Raw genomic sequence first — 18009 nt, 5'->3', positions numbered from 1 at the left:
CATGCATGAAGGACCCGTATCTCATTACCAGTCACGAGGCAAATTTAACCCTTTCCCGACTGACAATAATGTTGTTTGTGCCCTACACCATGTCTAGGCAGTAGCATGGCCTCATCGGCTGCTCTGATTGTTGGGAGGACTGCTGTACACTCACCCAGAGCAACTGTCATCACAGTGTGTTCACATCCTGCCAGCTCCCATTCTGCACCAAATAAATGGATCATCACATAAAAAGGATTTGGAAAATACTCCTACCAAGGGAATCTCCGCAAGTAAATAGAATTTACAGACTTTTAGTGATTAAATTAACCTAAAAAACAAAGCTCAGCTTTACCAGTACCACAGCAAAGTAGACGTCAACTAAACAAAACTAAAGAGAACCTGTCATTTGCCTAGCAGCACACAACAACAGAAATGCTTGCCAACCCCACCACCTTTCCTTTCCCTCACTACTCTGCTGCATTGTTCATCTGCTGATAATGAAAGAGAAAATCTTGTGGAAACTCAAGGTCCTGATCTGTGGCTTACATAAGGCTGACCGTGCTATGCGTCTTAAAAGCCCGTCATCATACATGCCAAAATGGGGGATAAGTTACATGATCTCCAATATCTGAAGCACTATTATTTCAGGTATTTATATAGTGCCGTCAATTTACACAGTGCTTTACATATATATTGTACATTCACATCAGTCCCTAACCCTCAAGGGGTGTACAATCTAAGGTCCCTAACTCACATTCATATACTAGGGCAGGGGTGGGCAAACTTTTTGACTTGAGGGCCGCAATGGGTTCATATATTGGACCAGCAAACACAAATGCTCCTGCGCTTGGGGATGGACTCGATGCTACAACCACATTAAGAATGTCCTGGAACATGCACACCTTGCTGCCCTCAAATGGACCAGGGGAATCCAAATATACTGAACGGGGAAAAAACAAAAAGAGGGCGCACAGGCCTAGTGCATTACCATAAAAAATGTTTAATAAAAAATAAAGTAGGTGTTGTACTCACAAATGACAATATAGTCAAGGCACATCATAAAAGAACAGCTGGATCAACACCGCGCTGAGTAACAGTCCGCAATAGGGAGTTTAGACATCCAAAAGTCTGACGCGTTTCGAGGACTTGCCTCTTCCTCGGTGTTGATCCAGCTGTTCTTTTATGATGTGCCTTGACTATATTGTCATTTGTGAGTACAACACCTACTTTATTTTTTATTAAACATTTTTTATGGTAATGCACTAGGCCTGTGCGCCCTCTTTTTGTTCTTTCCCCGTTCATATATTGGACCCGGGGGCCGGACTAGCTGCTGGCCGGCCCAGCCACTACCATGCCATCCATAGTAAGTATAGTAATATTCCCCCATAGTAAGCATAGTAATGAATCCCCCATATAGTAATTCATCCCCCATAGTAATTCATCCCCCCTATAGTAATTCATCCCCCCTATAGTAATTCATCCCCCCTATAGTAATTCATCCCCCCTATAGTAATTCATCCTCCATATAGTAATTCATCCCCCCTATAGTAATTCATCCCCCCTATAGTAATTCATCCCCCCTATAGTAATTCATCCCCCCTATAGTAATTCATTCCCCCTATAGTAATTCATCCCTCATATAGTAGTAGTAAGTAGCAAGTAGTAAGCCAAGTCCCCCCTGTGTCAATTCACTTACCTTTGCTCCGCGCGTTCTTCTCGCCGTCTTCCCGCGCCGTTCCGGTCTTCAGGGCGGACTGTGAGAGGAGCCTAGCTCCCCTCACGTTTGTCACGCTGCCCCGCCTACACACATCCTGACAGCCAATCACTGGCTATCAGGATGTGAGTGGCAGCAAGACTGGCCAATCATTGCATTTGAGCGCGCTGCCCTGGCTGTTTTTTTTTTTGTATCACGCTCTGCGGGCCGGATTAAAAGGTCCGCCGGGCCGTATACGGCCCGCGGGCCGTAGTTTGCCCATTGCTGTACTAGGGCCAATTTAGACAGGAGACAATTAACCTACCAGCATGGCTTTGGAGTGTGGGAGGAAACCGGAGTACCCAGAGGAAACCCTCGCAGGCACAGGGAGAAAATACCAACTCCAGGCAGGTGGTGCCGTGGTTGGGATTCAAACTAGTGACCCAAGTACTGCCAGGCGGAAGTGCTAACCATTTAGCCACTGTGCTGCCCAAGCACTAGGTATTTTTCTTTGCTCTTAGCAGCTGACCAGAGCAAAGGAAAGTGACCCTAAGCTGCTGGCAGAGGCCTCATTAACCACTTCCCGTCCGGTCCATATACATAAACGGCCGAACGGGAGCAATGCAGGAGCGGGTGGCCGTTTATAAAACAGCCTCCGCATTCACTGACTGTGCGTGCTCCCTGGGAGTGCGCGGCACCGCGGTCCAGTGCCCACTGTGAATGATCACAGAGGTCGCATGGTACAAAGCTATTCACAACAGCCTTGTACCATGTGACAAATCAGCTATCCCAGTATTTCTCAATGGCTGCAAAAATGCAGCCAGAGAGAAGTGATTGCTTTAACACCCATAAAGGCTGTAAAAGCAAATCAGTGTAACAAAAAAAAAAATCATCACCCCCCACAAGTAGTACAGTGTCACTATGGTGACACTGTACTGCTAGGGTGACAGTATGTGAACAAAAAAAAAATCCTAATAATAATATAAAAAAAATTAAAAATGTAAAAAACATTTTTGAAAAATTAATATTTTTGGTTATGAACTAATTTGGGTTATTTTTTCTTTACTACGGGAACAACTGAGTGCTGTCCGTGATATTTTTTTTATTTGCACTAACATACAATTTTGAGGACAAGCTTTCGGGGAATGTCCCCTTCTTCAGGTCTAAGCAGTACTGAAACAAAGATTTAGCAGAATGTTGGAAGAGATGTAGGGGATGGGAAATTAAACAAACAGAGATAAGATACAGCAAAAGCAAAGTCTGAATAGCCGAATACATTTTGGCCAAGATTTCTGAAGAAAGATTATTTATTTCCAAAATTTTATAAGAAAAACATTTTTTTTTTTTAAATATTTGGACTTTTTCATTTATATAGTAAAAAAATAAAAATCCCAGTGGTGAATAAATACCACCAAAATAAAAAGTTTTATCTGTTTCAAAAAAAAAAAAAGCTAAAAAATTCATATGGTTATAGTGTTGCATGACCGCGCAATTGTCATTCAAAGTGTGATAGCGCCGAAAGCTGAAAATTGGCCTGGACAGGAAGGGGTGAAAGTGTTAAAAAGAATCTGTTGTTCTTCCCTCCATGGACAAAACACATGTCCCCCTTAACCACTTCCAGTCCGGACACTTTTACCCCCTTCCTGACCAGGGCCATTTTCAGCTTTCAGCGCAATCACACTTTCAACGACAATTGCGCGGTCATGCAACACTGTACCCATATGAATTTTTTACCATTTTTTGAGACAGATAAAACTATATTTTGGTGGTATTTATTCACCGCTGGGATTTTAATTTTTTTTGCTATGTAAATGTCCAAAAATTTTGAAAAAATAAATATTTCATCATAAATCTTGGCCAAAATGTATTCCGTCATCTTTTTAGTAAAAAAAAAAAAATTAAGCCAAATTAGTTTATAACCAAAAATTATAATTTTTAAACATTTTTTTTTAATTTTTATTTTTTTCTTATATTATTTATTTATTTTTACATACTGTCCACCCTAGCAGTACAGTGTCACCATGGTGACACTGTACTACTTATGGGGGGTGATGAAGATTTTTTTTTTACACCGATTGCTTTTACACCCATATAGGATGTAAAAACAATCATTTCTCTTTCTCTCTGTCTGCATTCTTGCAGCCATTGAGAACTACTGAGTGAGCTGTGATTTGTCACAGCTTGTCACATGGTACAAGGCTGTTGTGAATAACCTTGTACCATGTGACCTCTGTGATCATTCACAGATTTCACACGTAGTAAGCAATGATGTAGTAAGAAGTGACATCTTGCTTACTACTTTGCATGTGATCACTGATTGGCCAGTGAGTGATCACATGATCGGGACCTCGCCCAGAGGTTCCGTACAATGATCGGTGTTCCACTGTGTCCAGAGAACACAGCGGGCACCGGATCGTGGTGCTGCGCGCTCCCGGGGAGCGCGCACAAGCAGGGTGGCCGTTAATATACAACGGCCGGTCGGGAAGTGGTTAAAAGAAATGTGTATATATTGCATAGATGTACTAAGTGGAGTTATTTTTTTTTGCCTGGACTTACATAGTTAGTTAATCTGGCTATAAAAAGACAAAAGTCCATCCAGGTCAACCATAAAAAAAAAAAAAAAATGAAAGTTATAATCCTACACTCACAGTTGATCCAGAGGAAGGCAATATAACCCAGCAAAGCATGATCCAATTTGCTCCTGCAGGGAAAAAAATTCCTTCCTAATCCCCCGGATACTCCCTGGATCAACTTTACCTATAAATGTTAGTATCCAGTTATATTCTGTGTATCTAGGAAAGAATCCAGGCCTTTTTTAAAGCAATCCACTGAGCTGGCCAGAACCAACTCTTGAGGGAGTCTATTCCACATTCTCACAGCTCTCACTGTGAAGAAACCTTTCCGTGTTTGGAGATTAAATTTCTTTTCCTCCAGACATAAAGAGCGCCCCCTTGTCCTCTGTGATGACCTCAGGGTGAATAACTCTACACCGAGTTCACTATATGAGCCACTGATGTATTTATACATGTTGATCATATCCCCCTTTAATCTCCTCTTCTCAAGAGAATAAATTCAGTAAATTGATATTCTCTGAAATAGCTGATCTCCTCCATGCCTCTTTATTTTCTTCTCTGTACTTTCTCCATTTCCCAAATGTTCTTTTTGTGAATTGGTGCCCAAAATTGATCTGCACATTCCAGATGTGGTCTTACTTACACCACTTACACTTCATCATATATGTCACTACTGCAATCAGGAAAAGCCCAGCACTAACCATTCTTAAAAACATTCTCCTCCCTATCCTGCATAAAAACGATCTGTGTACTTACCTATCTTGTGATCCTACAGCCATGGCTCCTGTGTCAGTGAGCGACTGCTGCAGGGGAGAGGAGGGTGCACAGACAAAAGGTAGGCTATGGCTGCCTTTGGGAGATGTCACAGCTCCAGCAACTGACAGGCATGGCCAAGCACTCCTTTACACAAGAGAGCTGGAGCTGCAGGATAACAGACTAGAAAAGGTTATGTGCACAGATCTTTTTACACAGGGTATGCAGGGTATGCAGGATGAGCAGGAGGAGGGGGGAGGAAATGTTTAAAGTAGTAGTAAAGCCTGACATTAACTATTCTTTAAATGTATTAACAAATGTAACGAACAATACTAACTGCTTGACTTACCAAATATCTCCCCTCCACTGGCATATTCTGTCACAAGATAGATCATCCTTTCAGTCTCCATCACCTATGAGAGATGAATCAAAGAAAGACATGATGCAAATACACAAAGATGAGGCAATGAAACTGTACAATCAACAAAATCAGTTGACTCAAAATGAGTGATTGTAAACCCTCACCTTGTAAAACAACCCAGTTCAAAATAGAAATGAAAGGCAAAACATTTGTGTATAGATAGTAAAACATCACAAATAACTTTTTTTCCTTTTTTTATAAGAGATCACATATCCTCTGTTCACAGCAGCATAAGAGCTGGGGAAAGAGAAACAGCAGCACACGGATATTCTCAGTGAACAGTGTGCAAGGGGAATGGAGGAGGTGTCAGCACATATCTGATCATTGCGTTCCCAGCACAAACACAGAACTGACCACACCTGCCAGACGGACTGGCAGGGATTTCACACAAAAAAATAGATATTTTTCATATAAGTACATGGTACAGCAAGCACATATCAGAAATATGAAAAGTTGGGTTTACACACTGTATTCTTTAAGTACTTAAAAGGAGTTATGTATATGCTGTATATTTTTAGGAAAAAGCTTTGTCGAAATCAGGCAGCTCTAGGCTACCTTGTCTTTATTAGTATGCGGGGTAACTTTGCAGCATTTAGCCTGTCTAGGATTCAGAAGAGAGGAAGGCTTTAATTCAAACCCTAGTAGGAGCCTTTTCTGATACAACGTATGTTCTTTTGTGTTCTCTATTTGCTGAACACCACCACAAATCAACAGCTTTTCTGGTACAGGACCCTGTGGGAAGGAGCCTATACATCCACTTTGACCCAACCAGTGGGCATCCATCTACCTGGCTGAAAACTCAGAGGCCTAAGTATATACAACTTTTTTTTTTAATTGCCAAAAAAAATCTGTTTTTTGGAGTGCAGTATAGAACACTTTACTCTTTCACCATGGTTAATGTGCAAATACTGTCAGGTGACAAGATACCAGCGAAAATAAAAGCTGCCGCATGTCCCCTCCATAACCCTTCCTAAGCCTTTGTTTAGTAGCAAGCAATGGAAAGATCATAAAGAACAATGTAGGAGGGACCTGTCTTGTACAGTTCTCCACGAAAAGGAATTTACTGGTCAGTCAAAAATCCTATTTTCTTAGTCGCATAGTACAGGACATGGGATCTTTAATATTTAAGCATGGGACATCCAAAAGCAGTTCAACTGAGGGGTGGGCAACACCACAAACAAAAACTAACAGGTTAACATGAGTAAGGGTCAAGAAGGGTTTTGAAAAACACATCCGAAAACTGGCATCACCTGGTAAAAACTTTAAACGTGAACCAAAAACCAGCCTTCTGGCAGCCTTGCACATAAACGGGTGCCTGATGCCGAAAAGCCCACGAAGCACTAATGATTCTGGTACAGTGTGCCTTAACAGATAGCGAAGAAATCCTATTTTTTTAGACCAGCTTTTCTGAACTTTTTCACCCCAGAGGAACCCTGGGGTGCCAGGGAATCCCTGCTAGGATTAGTCCACCCGGAGTCATTAGGAAAATGCCCATCTTACATTGGTGGCCAGTAAGAAGAATGTCCTACTTACAGTGGTGGTCAGAATGCCACCCTAAAAGTCAGCCAAAAAAAATAAATCACTGGTGTCATTCTATTGGCTTTGCAATTTGGCAAAATACCTGGAATTATGAAGGCACCATCAAATGGGAAATCAATTATTCACAGCTCAAGGTACCTCTGGAGAAACCCTGGTTAAGAATAGATGCTTCAAACGCAAAGCTTGAATGAGCACTTACACAATGCAAAGGTGGATAAAGGTGAACAGAACATTGGTATCCAGTCATTCAGTCCTATAATCCAGGGGACTCCAAAATTTCTAAACAAAAGGGCCACTTTACTATTCTTCAGATTTTAGAGGGGCCGAACTGTGGCAATGGGAATAGAAAATGTCCTGGAGTCTGTAACATTTCCCCATCATTGGTGTCAGTGGGAGGAATGGTGCCCCATCATTGGTGTCAGTGGGAGGAATGGTGCCCCATCATTGGTGTCAGTGGGAGGAATGGTGCCCCATCATTGGTGTCAGTGGGAGGAATGGTGCCCCATCATTGGTGTCAGTGGGAGGAATGGTGCCCCATCATTGGTGTCAGTGGGAGGAATGGTGCCCCATCATTGGTGTCAGTGGGAGGAATGGTGCCCCATCATTGGTGTCAGTGGGAGGAATGGTGCCCCATCATTGGTGTCAGTGGGAGGAATGGTGCCCCATCATTGGTGTCAGTGGGAGGAAAGGTGCCCCATCATTGGTGTCAGTGGGAGGAAAGGTGCCCCATCATTGGTGTCAGTGGGAGGAAAGGTGCCCCATCATTGGTGTCAGTGGGAGGAAAGGTGCCCCATCATTGGTGTCAGTGGGAGGAATGGTGCCCCATCATTGGTGTCAGTGGGAGGAATGGTGCCCCATCATTGGTGTCAGTGGGAGGAATGGTGCCCCATCATTGGTGTCAGTGGGAGGAATGGTGCCCCATCATTGGTGTCAGTGGGAGGAATAGTGCCCCATCATTGGTGTCAGTGGGAGGAATAGTGCCCCATCATTGGTGTCAGTGGGAGGAATAGTGCACCATCATTGGTGTCAGTTGGAGGAATAGTGCCCCATCATTGGTGTCAGTGGAAGGAATAGTGCCCCATCATTGGTGTCAGTGGGAGGAATAGTGCCCCATCATTGGTGTCAGTGGGAGGAATAGTGCCCCATCATTGGTGTCAGTGGGAGGAATAGTGCCCCATCATTGGTGTCAGTGGGCGGATTAGTAAAAATAGTGCTACACTGTTGGTGTTAGTGGGAAGAAATATGTCCCATTGTTAATGTCTGTGAGAGGTTAAAGTGCCCCAAGGATCGGATAAAACAAAGGCCGAAGTTTGGAGAGCACTGCTATAATCCATACAATAAAAGGAATGTCCAGCATGGAATAGGCATATATAAGGGAAAAGTCCAGACACTGTGGGCAGGCTGTGGTTGAGAGCAAAAGCCAACTCTGTATATGCAAACGGAGAGAAAACAGTGCTTCTAACTGTAATCTTTTGAAAATCTTAATACCAAAGAGGTTAGGCAAGTCACACGTACATCAAAATAACAGTCACATCAATAAGAGTCAGTGACCAAACTGCATTTTCATGAGGGTCAGACTCTGCAGAAGCCAAGATGCATTGCTGGCTTGGATAGAGGAAGATGGCTGGCAGCTCTGCTGCTCCGAAGCGTTCACTGGCCGTTCACAGCCATGAACCGCAACGTCCGGCATTGTGACATCACCAGAAGGATGCGAGGCCTGTTGCTAAAGAGCCCAAAAATTGAATTATCTAGTAGAGTGCTCCTGAACAGGAAAAGGTGGAACCTTGTCCTTAAATCTATAGGCTAGAATGAGGAGCTTCCAAATCCACCAAAAGATAGTGGAATGAGAAACAAGTTGTCCTTTATAAGGACCATCAGGAATGACCAAAGAGAGCAAGTCTGTCTAAAAGAAGCTGTAGCAGCGAGAACATAACATAGCTGAGCTCCTCCATGCCTCTTATCAGTTTGGTTGCCCTTCTCTGTACTTTCTCCAGTTCCACAATGTTCTTTTTGTGAATTGGTGCCCAAAACTGAACTGTGATTGATGTTGGATCTACTGCGGGGGACATTCTTTTAGTTTTTTCTTTTAAACAAGGACTTGTCAAAGACCATGTCCTGTCTTTTTTCATAAACTTTTTGTGAATGAGTATCGGGACCAGGGGCGGTGTGACCATTTGGAAACTCTGGCACTGCCCGAGGGCCCAAGTCAGTAGGGGGCCCCATGAGATGCCCCTGGTACCTTTTTCATAGGCTTTTTTGAGTTTGGGCAAGGACACATGGGCCCCATGATCCCCTATTGCCTGGGGGCCCCATCAGTTGTCAGTCTGCCTCTGATTGGGACTATGTACCCCAGCCAGGGTTGTGGGGAAGAGGCCCTTGTCCCCATCAACAAGGTGCTTTGGAGGGGGGAAGGGGAGCCAAAGCACCGCCCCATGTTGAGGGCATGTGGCCTGGTATGGTTGAGGAGGGGGGGTGCTCGCACTTTCTCACCCCCCCCCCCTTCCCTGACCTGCCAGGCTGCATGCTCGGCTAAGGGTCTGGTATGGATTTTGGGGGGGACCCCCACACCATTTTTTTTTAATTAAATGACAGCTGAAACATTAACACATGGTTTCTCGCCCCCCCCCCTTCCCTGACCTGCCAGGCTGCATGCTCGGCTAAGGGTCTGGTATGGATTTTGGGGGGGACCCCCACACCATTTTTTTTAAATTAAATGACAGCTGAAACATTAACACATGGTTGTCACTACTAAAATACCGCATGACTTGATAAAATAACTCATGCGGTATTCTAGTAGCGTTTACTTTTTCCGGATTTCCGGAATGGATTAATTGGTTTTCACTGCATTCCTATGGGAAACGGCATTTCGGTTTATGAATTTTTCGCTATACACAAAGTCCTGCAGAACTAATTAAATTCATAAACCGAGGTATTACTGTATAGGCAAAACTTTTTTCCCCATTTTGGATAAAGCAAGGGAGGGTTAAAACCCGTCAGTTTATTTTTTTCACCATTTGTTTCAAATTGGGGGAATTTCCATGCACTTCCTGTCTATAGCCACACAGGTCAGAGGAAATCCCTGCAATTTAGGGGACTTCCATGGGGACCTCCAGATCAACAGAACTAGTGTCCCTATTAGAAGATTTTCCCTCTATTACATTTCTGGGGAAAACCCAAAATTTGGGATTTTCTTTTACTTTCAAGGATAATGGTAAACAGGACAAACAGAAAGGTGGAATCTCCTGAATGAGGGCACAAACGGCAAAAAAAATTGACAAGTTCTCTAATCCCTCCACACAAAAAAAAACCCTTTTTGCCTTTAAGTTATATTTTAACAGCTAGAAGAGGATGACAAAGAATTCGACCCCTATACACATACACACATTTACACGCCTGTACGTGCACATACACATGGTCTTTACAGAACATAAACTTGTTTTTACTCAAGATCTTTCTGCAAGCCTCTTCTGTGTATAAACAGCAGTAATTTATTAGGTCTGTTTGCAAGAGCCATTAAAGCTTAGCATGACAACAAAAACATGTCATAGGTAATCGAAACAAACAGTTACATGATGCCTGGGAACATACTTCCCAGGGCAGTGTGGGCCAAAAAATGTGGGGGTGGAGTTAGGAGTAAAATGCGTTTCCTGCAAATCAGATCAGAAGGCTTTATTGCGTTTTTGAGGGACATTAAGACCCTGCATATTCAGGGTAAGAATGTTTAAGGGTCCCATGGTGGAATGTCATGATCATCAAAAAAAAAGATAATTCCTGAACAGGGTATGCATGGTGTGGTCATGCAGAAGAGTTATGAAATAAAGAAATGAGAAAAGAAAAGGGTAGTCACACGGAAGAGTGTAAGTAAGAAACAGTGACATGTAGAAAAGTGGGAACACAACGGAGGCATTCGGCCTGATCCCCACGACAAATGCATAGAAGTAAGTCTGGGGGACCAGAAATAGTCCAAACAGTACAGCTACTTGAATCGGTGGTTGTCAGCCTGGGGGCACTGTGGATTGCATGGAATCCAAAGCAGCTTCTTGTGAAGGAACGGGTGAACGTAGGATCAGTGGTAGGTTGCTACTGGGTACGACCATCTGATAAGGTCATATACAGGGTGATTGGCTGGAAAGCCGGGTCAAGCTGGAAGCGCTTTACAAGAACTCAGCAGGTAAATAAGAGTGTGACAAGGGTATGCAGAAATGGGGGAAAAAAATGGCAGTTCCCATTGGGAAGCATGGCCCAGGTTAGGGCATTGGATCATCCTATCAAGATATTGCATATCTCAGTCAATGGAGTCCTGGGGAGCCAGAGTTGTAGAGGAGTATCACTCTCGCTTATATGAACTGACCCTTTGGCAGACTGAGAGGATCGGCTTTTCTGTGGGGAGCACAATGCCGATCGGCGACGGGAGCCGTCCTGGGGAGCTGCCAGTGGTTGAAGCTAAAGATGCTGAAGAGTAGCTAGGAGATCTTCTGGAGACCTGCAGGTGTAATCACAGGAGTGGTAGGAGAAGAGGACAGCAGAAGGAAAGCTCCATCTGTAGGCAATATGCTGGTGCTGTAGAGCTTGTAGGTGGGGCTTCATGGCTCGACGTTTGGCAATCGTAGTAGGGCATAGGTCTTGGACTAGCTGGTAGTTGTGGCCCTCGAAGATTAAAGTTCCAGCATTGCGAGCCGCTTGTAAGAGCTGTTCCTTGGTGCGGAAATAGTGGAACTTGGTGATATCACGAGGCGGGCCATTCAGGTGGCGAGGGACCAGCGCACAGTGAAAGCTCAATCGGTATAGCGTGAGCCAGCTCTTGAAAAAGAGCCAAAACCATGGAAAGGACATCAGTCATGGTTTCAGGGAGTCCACGAATATTGGAGCGTCTGGCCCTATTTTTGAAATCTTCTAGACGGGACTGCAGGGTTAGATTTTCAGCTCATCTGAATGATTATGTATGGTAGCATCCAGGTTGTCAACCCACTGGTCTAAGTCGGAGGTGCGTTGCCCCGATTCCCTGAGTTCTTTAGACAGTTTATCAGTAATGTGGTCAGAGGTCTGCTTCAGGGCTTCATGTAGCATTTTCTAGAATTGTTTAAGCAGGTCAGGGTGAGCACAGTTTGGGAGGGAAGCCAGCGAAGTCCCTAGGTCAGTGTAAGACCCACCATCTGAAGTGTATTGGGACTGTAGATGTGCAGCCTGTTGTGGTGTATGCGGCCGTGATGCAAGCTCCACCGCCATCTTGGAGGAGGCCCGTGCTAGGGCCCCTTTAAATGGGCTTAGTCTGAGCTTTTGCGGCCCCACGGAGCATCTTGATGGGCACCGGAACGTGCTCTGAAACTGCAGGAGGTGATGCATGGCGGGCTGGGAGCAGCTTACATGCAGCTGCTTCTCCCCGTATGTTACGGAGCCTCAGATGGACATGTCTGATCCGGTGGTCCCGCAAATGCGCACCACCGTGCATTTATTATTTTTTTGGGGAAAAGTGATTTTATCTTTTAAAGTGGTTTCTTACAGCACATCTATTGAGTAGTACACAGAATCCAAGTCAGCACAGGTGTAATATTCCCCTAAAAGGATATTTGCAAAAGAAAAAAAAAGTCTCTGGAAAATACCTACCTGATACAGCCGAATAATGTGGGGGTGACAAAGCATTTTCATAATCTGCACCTCACGGAATATTTTTTTCAGATTTTCCCCATCTAGCTTGGTCTTGTCAATGATTTTGATGGCAACCTGCAATAACAAAAAACGTAATGTTTAATAGACAGAACAAGTGCTCTAAACAAACTATTTTATATCCTATAAAAATGGCTGCCTTGTCTATGGCAGATCTTTGATGCACCAAACAGATCAGACACTAGCCAAAGAAAAAGTAAATGATGGTGTGCTTGAGACTATTGTTTTGAAAAAAATGGGACAGTAGACCAGAAGCACAGAAAGGAAAAAAAATGAATACTTCTGCACCCCAAGCCACAAAGAATGTATTTATACCAGAGTGTGTCATAGGAATCACTGAGCGGAATTCAATAAAGCTGCTGTGCCACTTTTCTGGCATTAATCCCTTTTCTTAATGTAAATTCATGAAGCATTTGTGATACTTTCGGTTCGGACAGCGACTCATGCACCAAATTCAGGCAGTTCTAAAATGCGCCAAATTCAAAATACAATACCAACAGTTCATATCTTCGGAAAGTACAGCTCCTTTGGCGTACAAAGAGAGAAGTTGGCAGACACAGTTCTAACAGAGGCGTTCTAATGAGGCGTAATGTGTGCCAAATTCAAGTAAAAGCTCTACACCAGGGTGGATAAAAATCAATGATTTTTTTAATTTACATCAGATTTTTTATCAAATTTATTTTAATAAAATGCTTATGAAGTAATCTATCTAAAGATAGTTTTCGATTTAAGAAACATTAATAATTTAGTTTATTCAGCATGAAATGGAGCTTACTTATGTAGCATGAGGCTGTACATTCTGCAATTTTTACATTTTTGGTAAACTCATTCAATGAATCCAAGCTCTACAAGCTGAGATAACATGCACTGCATTGATGTATTCACACAATTTCATAGTAACCATGAGGAAAAAAAACATGAAATTAAAGAATTTGAGTCGTTCTCCAGCTATGTGTGATTAACTTATTAATCAAAAATCAGTTCGGATATCGCTGCTTTACTAACTTCACAGCTTCCTATTCTAAAAGGGAACCCTTCATTTGGTTTGCAAATATTAAAGATTCTAACTAATAGCAAGAATGAGTCGGATTCCTTACATTTAAAGAGCACCTGTCATTTTAGATCCATCATAGCAGCGTCTGTTAGCGAGCATCCACTCACCTGCTGCCCCCACGTCCCTCACTTTGTTGTGTCATTGCCACATCACCAGCCGTCCCAAAGTGAGTCAACAGCGGGACAGAGGAGGAGCCGCTGCGGGACAGAGATGACAGTTGCTCTTTTAAAATTATGATCTAAATCGAGCCTTTTCACTAGCGATTTAAATCAAATCCACCCTGCTCTAGACACTTTTAGAAGGCACGAGACACACTTTCTCTAAATCTGTGCATGCGGGTCTTTATGAAGTCCAGTAATATTTTCCTACAGGGATGTGCAATTCATATCGCACGATGCCTGGGACATGCAGTTCCAGGAGCCGGGCAGGTAGGTTTTTTTTTTTTTGCCTTTAGTCCTGCTGCAAGCAAGCAGTAGGGCTCACCTGTCAAGTGGAAGCATTCGGGTGGCAGCGCTGCCGCCCAATTACTTCCACACAGGCCACAGTGCCAGCCTCTCCCCCCTGCCCATCTGCGGGCCCGGGACTGGTTCAGTGGGTGCCACTGGGATGTGGTATAGGGGAGGGAGGAGAACGGACACATCCGCTCCCCTCCCCTTCTTGTCCTGACCCGGAACTGATGTGACGTCACTTCCGGGTCCGTTTGACAGATTTCCAGTCATTGAGACCGTGAAAGAATGTAATGCGGTGCAATGAGCACCGCATTACATTCAGGGGAGCACAGGTGAGATATCCAGGGTCTTTTAGAATCTGGATGTCTCAAAAAAAGTACCTGTCACCAAAAAAAATCACCACATCGGGAACTTTGTGTCCCCCTGTGTGATTAAAAAAAAAATGGAAGAAAAAAGGGTTAAGTAAAAAAAAACATTTAAAAAAAAAAAACCCGCAAAAACAGCTCTGGCAGCAAAATGGATAAAGGATAAGCCCGGCACTCCCCTTTCCTGACGAACATCCAATCAGTGCTCACTATACTGCATGGTGTCTCCCTGCTCATCCCCGAGTGCGGTGCTGGAAAGAGGCAGGGGGTGAGGAGGAGATTAACAGCGCAATGTTAAAAATATTAAGTCGCCATAAAGCCTCTTTTGTTTTGAAAAGCCCCAGATATTATTTAAAGCAGATTTAAATACAGTTTTGGTTAAAATGTACATTTTTTTTTATCTGGACAAGTAGATTGTCATGAGGGACAAGTAGATTGGGACACCGATTTAGTCCCTGGACAAGTAATTTTTTAAAAAATTTCCATACCCCTGTTCCTATATCTTTTCTTTTTTGTTTGTTATTCCCAGAACAAAATGACTTATAACACTTTAAAATTTTAGTTGGATAAATAGGACTTGACATATACGTTTTTGTATTTTCACTTCCACCCAGCTGGAGGAGCTCTTGGCTCATTTGCACATGTTTACTTGTCCTAGTCTTAGCTGCAGGAGTAATTCAAGCTTGTATACAAAGCTTTAAAAAAAAAAAAAATTGTATATATGTCTCATTATATTATTTATACACACATACAGTATACAATGACGCTTTCAGGTGGTATTTCAATATCTCTCGGCAAACATGCTCTATGACATGTACATGTGGGTGATTAGGATAAAGAATGAAAACACTGTGTAGGCAACTATCTTAACCATGATATAATAAACGAACCCCTTACCATCTGCCACTTTCTGCATGAAGGCATAAAATCTGCACATGCTAACAATTCAAGCACCTTCACTTTGTCCTCAGCTCATTTTCCACATCACCTTAAGGTTGCATTCACATTTTATGCACACGTGCAAAATCATGTCACACATATGCACATTTTTTGCACACATAGGGCATCTCATTTATTTCAATGAACTGCCCTAAGCGCAACAAAACACAGCTATGAAGCTTATGTATCTTTGAGCTTTGTACGATTGTTTTCCGCATATAAAAGTGCATGTTTTGCTGAGTTTGAGGTGCCATTAACAATGAATGGAACCAAAAGTACAACATGCATGTTTTCATGAGATTTGGTGAACATTCATAAAATGTTATAGTGTGAATACAGCCGTACACAGTGCTGAATGCTATCAGATGTGATATACTGAACACTTGGCCAGTATGAAGAACCTCTCCAACTCCAAGGGGGGAAATGAGGGAAAAAATGAGCTGTGTTTTCATAGTGTAAGAGTATGTGGGGGGGGGGGGGGGGGGGACTATACGGTTTTTGGATCAATCTTTAGTGGTTTGTTATACGTATATAGGATTTTAAAATGATTTGACATGCAGTACATAAATTTGAGAAAATACAGGACGTGCTATGTAGCATAATGTAAACCATCATCCTGCTGTCTGGGATGTTTAGAGGCGGTTTCTAACTAGGAATCACTAGACAAAAAATCTCATTAAAAAAAATCTCATTACAAACAGATCTCTTGCCAAGAACGTTGTGCGATCACAGATCTCACCCACCCGTCCAAATTATCAAGCAAATATTTGCCCCATATATAGCCTCCAATTAACATACAAAATAAAGAACGTTACAGCTGATTAATAAATGCCAATTGTTTTTGGTGAATTGCTTCTTTGGGTGATTCTCTAGTTCAGATACTGTAGGCTTCCTACTATTTTCAACATCTGCATATTTGAAATGATGGGGCAGCACAATGGCTAAATGATTAGCACTTCTGCCTGGCAGCACTGGGGTCATTGACTCAAATCCCATCCATGGCACCACCTGCTTGGAGTGTGCATGTTCTCCCAATGCCTGCGTGGGTTTCCTCCAGCTTCCTCCCACACTCCAAAGATATAGTTGGTTCCTGTCTAAATTGGCCCTAGTAGATATGTATGAAACTGAATAAAGGACTTTAGATTGTACACACACACACACACACACACACACACACACACACACGCGTAAAGAGCTACATGCAATGACGGCGCTATACAAGTACCTGTAATAATAATAATTATATTTTTATCATCTTCAATTTGCAGTATTTACGTAGTACAGAAAGGAAACCCGTGTTGTGATAAATATGCGATTGTTCAATCTCCATCTAAAAAATAGGCATTTTTATGCTCACCATAAAATCCTTTTCTCTGTGTTAATTGAAAAGCACAGCTGAGATCTTGATCTCTGACCATTAGGTTATGGCACCACCTTCAGGAGTCAGAGACAAGGCAAAACAAAAGCACAGCCTAGGGTGGCCTGTGACAGTGGCCAAACTTACTTTTTGCTAGAGGCAGCTCATTTAATCACAAAGCAGTGTACTGTATCAGAACAACCAGATAGGGCGGGTGCTGTGCCTTTCAATGAACACAGAGAAAAGGATTTTATGGAGAGGACAAAAAAAGAAAAAAATCTTTTTCCTTCTTGCATTCATTGAAAGGCACAGCTGAGATCTTGATCTGAACATTGGGACATCCCAAAGTAGAGTCTATTGAGGGATGGGAAACAACACAACTACCCCAAAACTGGTTCTGTAAAAAAACACCCAACAGAAGTAGAAGCTGCACTGGGATTCGGGACCTTCCCCACAGGAGGAGACCTCTGAAGAGAAATAAGCAGGAGCCATCTCAATGTAACCAAACAGCCCTAAAGACTTGAAAGCCTCCACCAACAAACTTGGATGGAGCCAGATATACCAACAGAAATAGTGGAAAAAACCAACGCACTGGAGCCAGAAAGAGATGAAGAGATGATGTATGGGGAAGGCAGAAAGCCTCACCCTCTAGCTGTAGGTCACACTCTCCCGGCTGTATCACACTGTATAGACGTGCTACAACAAGGACGTTGCGTTCATCGGTGTGAGGTCATCCCCCAACATCTCTCAGTTCCTTCAGTGATGACCTGGACTTGCACCCGATACTTGCACAGACAAGATGAACAGACTTGGACTAGTACTGCAAACTATTCCAGTACGAAAAAAAGAAAGAAAGCTTTGGACCTCAGTACTGCTATATCCCAAAATAGGCTCAGAGAGGGAAAAGATAAAACATCAACTATTGAAGGTTGCGCAAAATGAACCACAAAAATAACCTACCATACAAGCCTCCCATCAATATCAAAATCAACATGTTTTTTCCTTAACAAATGTTAATTTTCTTAGTTTGAACATTTGTTTTCAATTTTCTATTGTGAATAAAATAGGGGTTTACGAGATTTGAAATAATTGTATTCTGATTTTATGCAGATTTTACATAGCATCCCAACTTTTTTGGCATTGGGGATGTATGCCGAAGTCAGACTGCTCCAAACCATAAGATAAGTCACCAGGTACTACAAGCAATGATTCGGATCCAG

At 42.9% G+C, this 18009-nt stretch overlaps 1 protein-coding gene across 2 annotated transcripts in view; it reads right to left on the bottom strand.

Moving 5' to 3' along the window:
- The window catches only part of SIK3 (SIK family kinase 3), a 229702-nt gene that overhangs the window by 115247 nt on the left and 96446 nt on the right, over positions 1–18009 (bottom strand). For both annotated transcript variants that reach the window (XM_089670146.1, XM_089670147.1), the window contains exons 2-3: positions 12566–12682; positions 5351–5414 (exon numbers count right to left, since the gene is read on the bottom strand). In XM_089670146.1, the coding sequence (XP_089526272.1) occupies positions 5351–5414; positions 12566–12682 (181 nt within the window). The remainder of the gene's footprint in view (positions 1–5350; positions 5415–12565; positions 12683–18009) is intronic.

Source organism: Staurois parvus, unplaced genomic scaffold (assembly GCF_062004578.1).
Source record: "Staurois parvus isolate SC_StPar_1 unplaced genomic scaffold, SC_StPar_1.0 ptg000087l, whole genome shotgun sequence".
NCBI lineage: Eukaryota > Metazoa > Chordata > Amphibia > Anura > Ranidae > Staurois > Staurois parvus.
This window is presented reverse-complemented; position numbering and strand designations above follow the sequence as displayed.